General features: G+C 32.7%; 1 protein-coding gene across 6 annotated transcripts in view; it reads left to right on the plus strand.

Annotated features, from left to right (window-relative positions):
- The window catches only part of LOC117179470, a 352,946-nt gene extending 348,012 nt beyond the window's left edge, over positions 1-4,934 (plus strand). For all 6 annotated transcript variants that reach the window (XM_033371315.1, XM_033371320.1, XM_033371314.1 and 3 more), the window contains one exon: positions 2,554-4,934. In XM_033371315.1, coding sequence (XP_033227206.1) covers positions 2,554-2,705 — 152 coding nt within the window. In that variant the 3' untranslated portion in view covers positions 2,706-4,934. The remainder of the gene's footprint in view (positions 1-2,553) is intronic.
- The last annotated feature ends 3,000 nt before the right edge of the window (positions 4,935-7,934 follow it).

Raw genomic sequence — 7,934 nt, forward strand, 5'->3', positions numbered from 1 at the left:
ATAGTTGACTAACTTTAGTAGAAATAGTTAAACTTTTAACTAAAACAATTAGTTTTCTGCAAAAAAAATGAATTTTGAATAAAAGACATAAATTAAAAAAAAATGGTCAAAATTGTTTTAAAGAAAATAGTTAAATTTTTGAACAAAAAGTCAAATTTTTATCCAAAAGGCTGAACTATATACTAAAAAAGGCATTTTTAATAAAATATATGAATTTTGCACAAAAGAAGTTTATTTTGCACCAAGCCTAATTGGCTATACAAAAAATTAATGTTTAACCATAGTTAAACTTTTGACAAAAGAGATTAATTTTTTACCAAGAAAGACGAGTATTCAATAAAATACAAAAAATTTTAACTAGAAAAGATATCTTTTCAACGAAACACAGATTAGTTGAATTTATAGTTAAGAAAAATTAATTTTTAACCAAAAACAAAAAGAATTTTCAACAAAATAGTTAAATTTTCAAGCTTTAACAAATGTCAAGAGATTTCAAAAGATTTTAAAGGATTATAAATATTTGAGGATGTTTTAAAAGATGTCAAAAAATTTCAATTTATTTTTCTAATTTAGAGGAATTTCAAAGAATTTTAACTTTATAATAGAAATTATTTAACACAGCAAACGTCGATTTTAGTGACAAATTTTTGCAAGAAGAATTTGTAATAAATAAACAAATAACTACATTACCGGGGCTTGCTTTTTACAAATTATTTTCTATTTCCTTATTCGCCAAGATTCTATATTCTTCGATATCGGAGAGATTTATTATCAAAAATTAATTGAATTATGATTACTATTATTATTTTTTTATTCAATGAATTTTTTAAATTGAATATCTCTTTGCGAATAAAGGCGTAGAAAATAGTTTGCAAAAAGTAAGCGCCGGTAATATAGTTATTTGCTTATTTGTTGCTAATTTTTCCTGCAAAGTTTTGTTACTAAATCCGACGTCTGCTGCGTACAATAATTTCTATTATATATCTCGATATTGAAAGGAAGATGGCTTTTAAATGTCTGCAAATATCTGCAGATATTGTTATTTTCAATAAGAAATGTATGCGGTTAATATTATTGTTCCATGAAGCGAGAGTAGGTTGTACAATACTTACCTTATTTATACGATCCTATGCAAGGGCCAGTTCAATGTGTTTTGCATGTTACAACACAACAAGATCTGTAAAAAAATCAATAAATAATATATTTTCTAAATTGAAAAATTTTTATCAATTGTTATCAGCGAGTTCACAGCGGCATCCTTTTATCACTTTTCACAGTTTTCCTATTCTGAAGCCAAGTAAGACATGTCAATAAACAATTACAAAATTAAGAACACAAGTTGTATTTTTATTATTATTTAAAATTCCCGCCAAGAGGAGTGCAATTTTATCGACAGTAACATGCTTAGCATTACGATCAAATAACGCTGAGCATTCAGCGCCAAACAGCTGTCAGTCGCTTTGGTCTTCATTCATGTAGTTTGATAACCACTTTACTCTATTTTTTTAGCTGTTACTCGATTTGTTTCGAAAAAGCAGATAGCAAGCGCATATTCAAAAATATGTTTAAAAATGTTCTTTTTATTATAATTTAATCCTTTGTATTCTTGTATACCGTACTGTTTCCTGTTTTCAACTATTTTGTTCAACTTTATACTCTTTTTTCAAACTTTTCTGTCCTACTTTGTCATATTTTTCAAACTCTTCTATTCTACTTTGCCCTCTTTTTAAAATAAATTTTCCTCCTACTTTGTCCTCATTTTTAAAGATATTTATCCTACTTTCCGAAAATCAATTATGATCACCATACGAATTATGATTGACCCCTGATAAGTTCTGTGTGTCTCATAGGTTTCGCCATTTTTGTTCGCCCTGTTCCAACAGCCTTAATACAAAAAGCAGTTAAAAAGGAATGATGGCCTACGAGAAAATTGAGTATCTCATCTTACCCCCTATGCTCGTCTCGCCTCACCCTACCCGACGAATAATTTCAGTTTGCAGAAGTGCAGTCTGAAATTATAATATTTAACACTTTCACTCGATACTTGGTGCGGGTTGAAAAAGTATTTCTTAAAATGCCATACAATCAAATTCGCATCTCATCTAAGTTTATAATATCTTGAATATGTTATATCTGAGTTGAAAAACTCCTTTGTGAGTCGATCGTTAGGAGAAAGCATACATTACAGTGTGGTGTAGCAATATTCGTTTTTCAAGTCGGCATACCTGTTTACTATTTCAAATAGTAAAGCTGATAATATCGGTTAGAACTTACTCTAATCTGAAAAATGAGATTATGCTCATTTTTAAAAGCCAAACTCAAATTTTTTTATAATAAAAATCAATTATTCACCGCAGCTTGCAAGTTTAACTGTTCTACTTCGTAGTATTATGGAAGTTGCCTATATTGTATATTTTCGAATCACGATTCAAATTACGTCTCGTACAACGCGAACGACTAAACTTAAAGTTAACAATGCAAAATAGTGACTATCCACTTTTTCCGTATTGACTTAAAAAAAAAAACTAATTTCGTGCCTGTTTTTCTTTTAAGATAAAACCATAACAATTGAGAGACCATGTCCAACGGCCGGTTCTCTGTTGGCGATGCGAGTGACCTGCGCTCTTCTGGTTCTCATCTACATCTCAACGCTCTTCTGTTACTACATGAAGAAATGGGTAACACCGCGCAAGATGATGCCTTAAGAAGATATTTCTGGGAACTTTAGAAATTATGAAAAAGAAAGCGAGAACTGTGTGCGAGACAGATGAATGAAACTGCCTAGAAAGAAAGAGAACGGGAGCGGAAAAGCTTAGACGCGAAATGTAATATAAATCAATATTCCATACACATTCATATCTGAAAGAATACTTCAAACCCCGTGCGCTTGCCATAAAGTGCCGGCACATGATTATCCTAAGATCATCATATAGCGGGGCACAAATGTCGATATTTGTTCACGTCACATTTATTTAAGAACACTAAACAAACATTCCCTAACTGCTTCATTATCCTTCGGCTACTTTTGATCGTGTTGCAAAGAAGCCCGCTCTCAGGGGTCCGATGGAGGATTCGGGAAAAATTTGATTTTTTTGACTTCACTTTTTTTATTATTATGTTTTTTTGCGAAAACATCTTTGGACTGACAGACAACGTTCCGCCCCTGATTTAATCACGGATGCAATTGCAACTCGTCTCGAGACTAGCGACTAGCGGTATGTAAATGTTCACGCTTGACTAACGTCTCTAATGACATAACTATTTAAGTCACACTAGAGTTTAGGATTTAAGCGACAACTAGGCTAAAAGAAAACACCTTTATAAGACCAGAACTGGGCTACCACTCCCAGTAATACGCAAAATGCAAAATTTAATTTTTAATTCGAAATTGCATTCAAGCTGTCACTGGCAAAATATTCGCTTTTATAATGAGCTAAGTATCTTTTTGAATAAAATTGTGCAATAAAAATATGCGATGGAACACGCGCAAATGAGTTTCCAATTCCAAATTAGGAATAAAAATGTAGTGAGAAAAAATGGCAGCGTGATTGTGAATCTCTGAGTATGTGTTGTTTTTCTCTTTTGAGTCATTAAGTAATTTCTATTTAAACTCAATATCTATACTTTCCATCAGCTTTTATTTAAACCTTTACTTTTATAAGTTTTGCAATTTCATAAACTATAAATTCATCAAAGTAATCAGTAAATTTGATTTTTAAATTTATTGTTGATAAATTAAATAATTCTTTACAAAAAATCAATGAATATATTTAAGCCTTGCTCTGAAAAGAACAAGTAGTATTTCTTTCGCGACGATTCGTACATTTCGGAGAAAAATTTTGCCAGATCTCACGAAAAAAGTCACATCGTAAATAGGTCGGCGGTATTTATTGTATTATTATTAATTTTGTAATCGCATTACTTGCTTGGCACTTAGATTTAGAAATTTAGGCAAATCAAATGTGACGAGGGTTAAATTTCTTCGCCTCTGATAAAATCTTCTTTTTCACGAATTTTGAGAGGATTTTAACTAAAGGTAAATAAATCGTAGTCCAAGTTTTTTATTGGAAAAGGGTCGTCGCGAAAACGAAACTCCATGTAGTTTTGAAAGCATTAGTATACGAGTGCCCGTTTTATTCGGACATCGTTTTTACTTTTTGACTATTCTTGTAGAGGAGTTACTCCGATACCACCAAGTGTACTTATTTACACAAACTGTAAATCACAACGTATCCTTTACTTCGCAATGCCGATGTCACTATTTGCAGAAAGATCAAAAGATTTCTTTTATCTTTGTAAAATCCTATCCCAAGGCTAAAAAATTCAATTAAGAAGAAAATAAGATCACTTTTTTAAATTGAAAATGTCGATCTTGCACTTAGATATACATACTTAAAAAATTCTATCTATTGTTGCATTTATTGAAATAAAATATCTTGCTTTCTGGTCTTTTTTACTCATCTCAAAACTCTGTGCGAGGTGATGCGATACCAGTGAGGAATGAACTCCCTCAATATTTTAGAAAACAAATTCATGAGATTATATAGACTGTAAGACAAATTTTTCTTCAAAATGAGGAAAATTATTTAAGACCTGGGAAAATAGTGTTTGTAATAGCCAAGTTAAAAAAAAACATGACTTTCAACTATGATGAATATTTCGTCGGCAGCAGGGAAAGGGTCATCAATTCGCAAAATTAGATTAGATACCGTATAATTCGTATTATGTGTACGTCCTCGATATAGTGTTGAATTGAAAATCCACCCTCGCTAGGTTGAAAAATAAATGAGGCGCAAAATGGAAAAATGTATATATTTGACGGATGGTAAGCCTTCATCCGACATAAGCAGCTATGCATCATGTATCTTATATGTATTTGTATTCTATTTATATACACGTCTGTTTTATTAATTAAATGAGATCAATTCTGATAATTTGCGTTTGTTCATTTCTTACCCTCCTGCGCAAATAATTTCAATTTAAATGGTGTAAGAGATATTCTTAATTGAATATTTAAATAGCGTGTTAGAAATGGCGCCAATTATTCACTTTACCATTATGTCTACTATTATGTATTTTACCAGCTCGTCGATTGATCGCTGAACGTACATATATTTTTCTCACTTAACCCATTCCACGCACCAATTTTCGCACAACCGTTGCTTGGAGAAAAATTTTGTCAGTCATCACTTGGTGACTGTTCTGAAATTGACGTCTGAGTGTCTGCATTAGATTACCAGTCTGTTTCTCTATCCGCAACTATGTCGGAACCTAAATTAAAAGATTTTTCATTTAATTTCGAAAATGGTTTTCTATCCTGTTCTGTACGGCTTTGAAGCGAACATCGGACGCAAAAACTTCAATTATTTACCTGACGAAATCTTCTGGGGCCCTATTCGAGACTTTGTCAGAACTTGAATTAGAAGACTGTTTTCTTATAAGATCGAAAATGGTTTTCCATCCGCTTCCCTACTGCTTTGAAGAAAACATCGAACACAAAAACTTGAATTATTCTCCTGAAGAAATCTGATAGGGCCCTATTCGGGACTTTGTCGGAATTTAAGTTTGACGATTCTGTTCGTCTTAGACCAAGAACCGTTTACTATCTGGATCTATTCGGATTTTAAGTAAACATCAGAAATAGAAAATTGAATAATTATTTGCCTGATGGAGCCTTATACGACCCTATCTGGAACTTTGTTTGAACTTAAATTAGAAGACTGCCCTAGTAAAAATGTCCATTAAGGTTGATTAATTATTTTTATACTTTTGTTTATTTATTATTTATTACTTTTGGATCGTTTTCGAACGTTTTTCATATTTTAACACCAAAAGTATTGAGCCCTTTCTGAAATAAGTGAAATTTGATTTTTTTTAGAATATTTAAAAATATTGTTAAAGAACTGTTATTTCGCATTAAAAACTGAGTAAGAAAGTATTACAAAATAATAGGATAAATTGAAAACTGCACGTTTTGTGGAGTTTTTTGTATTGTGGAAAATAGACTTTTGTCACTAACGTTATTAAAGCATTTTTGCACTTGGCTTTCCTTTCTCGTTTACTACCTTTGGATAGTTTATTAAAAATTTTAAATAATTAAAGAAAAAATAATATCAAACCGTTTTTAAAATAAGTAAAATTTAATTTTAAATTGTTTTTAAATACATTTTTTTATTAAAGTCTATCGAAAATGTTCAATTTTCCTTAAAACTACTGATTATAATCATGGCTGAAATTTTGTAACAAAGCTCTAAGCGCATCGATAGCGAAATAAGTTAGAGCACGAAATAGAGTAGAAGTTTAGAGGTTGTTTAGGTGGGTTCGAATCCTCAGCAAGTGCGATTTTTTAAAGCGTTTAAGCATGCGATTATATGTGTAAGGTACCGTATTGGTGAATGGTGTACTTAAAATCCATAAAAAATGAAGATTATATAACAATAATTTAAGAAATAATTTTTTTTTCGTTGAAAAATCCGGATAGAGCATGATAAAATGCCGCATAGGAAATTATGGGCAGCGGCAATATTGTTAATTGTCGTACTGAACCGGATAAAAAAGGATAAAAATACCATGTAAGTTTCCGGATAGAAATTGATCAAAATCCGTATCCTATCCGGATCTATTGGATCCTATTCGGAATTTTAAACAGGGCTTCGTTCTCACGAACGTTTTCCTTCAAGAGCTTATCTAGCTGCTCCTCGCTCATCTGAATTCTGTCTTTTTCCTCCTTCTTATTCACCTTCGTTTACCTTTTTCATTTAATTGTCTGTGCTTTTTCCTGCTAAGTCTGAATTTCCTTCTAAGTATTTTTTAGTTTACTTTTATGTGTCTTCCTCTTCAAGTACACCTTTTCCAGTACGGCCATCACTCCCTTCTTATCTTTTATCGTGACGACTTCACCGTTATTTTTCTTTTCTCCTTTCTCCACTCCTTTTTCTTTAGCTTCTTTGCCTTTTCTCGTTTTTTCTTCTTCTTGTAGTTCCGTTTCAAAAATTGGCTGGGCAGTACGCTTTCCCAAAAGAAACGTCTACACCCTACTTCGCGTGTGAGTCCGGATGTTGTAAAGAGAAGTCTCTCCAGAATCCTGCACATTTTCCAAGATTCTCCAGGGTGCCGTTCTGATGACTGGGATGTAAATGCTACTGCGGCGACTTGAGGCAAGTTGTGACCGGGTACTTCATTCTTAGGTGCGCTATTTTTTCTCTTATCCACATCCTCATGTCTGAGGTTGAGATGAAATTTCTCAGATCGCCGTCCTGATGACTGTGACGTAGACGCAACCGGGGTAACTTGAAGTAAGTTTTCGTTAAATACTTCCTTATTGGGTGCGCTGTTTTTGCTTTTAGCTCGATCGTCATGTCCAAAGTTAAGACAGCTTCTCCGAGGCCGCCGTTCTGATGTTTGTGACTGAGAAGAAGACTCGACTGCAGTTACTTCAGGCAAATTGTGGCTGCTAGGTGCTTGTTGACTATATCTGAACTTTTTAGTGTGAGCTGGATCCTCATGTCTAAAGTCGAGATGGAATTTCTCAGTCTGCCGTTCTGATGATTCTGACTGGGACGTAGACGCTTCTGTGGTAAAACTTGAGACAAGTTGTGTCTGATAGGTGGTTGTTCACTAATATCGGCGAGAAAATCATAGGCATTTGCCTTTGAAGCTTAACTACTACGTAAATGAACTTGAAGACGTTCTGTATTAGAACTGAAGATAATATAGTTGCACATTTTTTTACTTTTAAGCAACAATTTTTATTATTTTTTTAATTTCTCAAGCGCAACTGGTTCACAACAGATTTCCTCATACTCACGATTTTTTTCAAATTTTCCCCATCGCCTCTTGTACCAGGTGTATACATATGAAACCGGTATTTTTTCAAGAAAAAAACACATTTATTTCAAGAGAATGATAACAAATATTTTATTCAAAGTATGCGC

The sequence above is a fragment of the Belonocnema kinseyi genome, chromosome 9 (assembly GCF_010883055.1).
Source record: "Belonocnema kinseyi isolate 2016_QV_RU_SX_M_011 chromosome 9, B_treatae_v1, whole genome shotgun sequence".
Taxonomy (NCBI): domain Eukaryota; kingdom Metazoa; phylum Arthropoda; class Insecta; order Hymenoptera; family Cynipidae; genus Belonocnema; species Belonocnema kinseyi.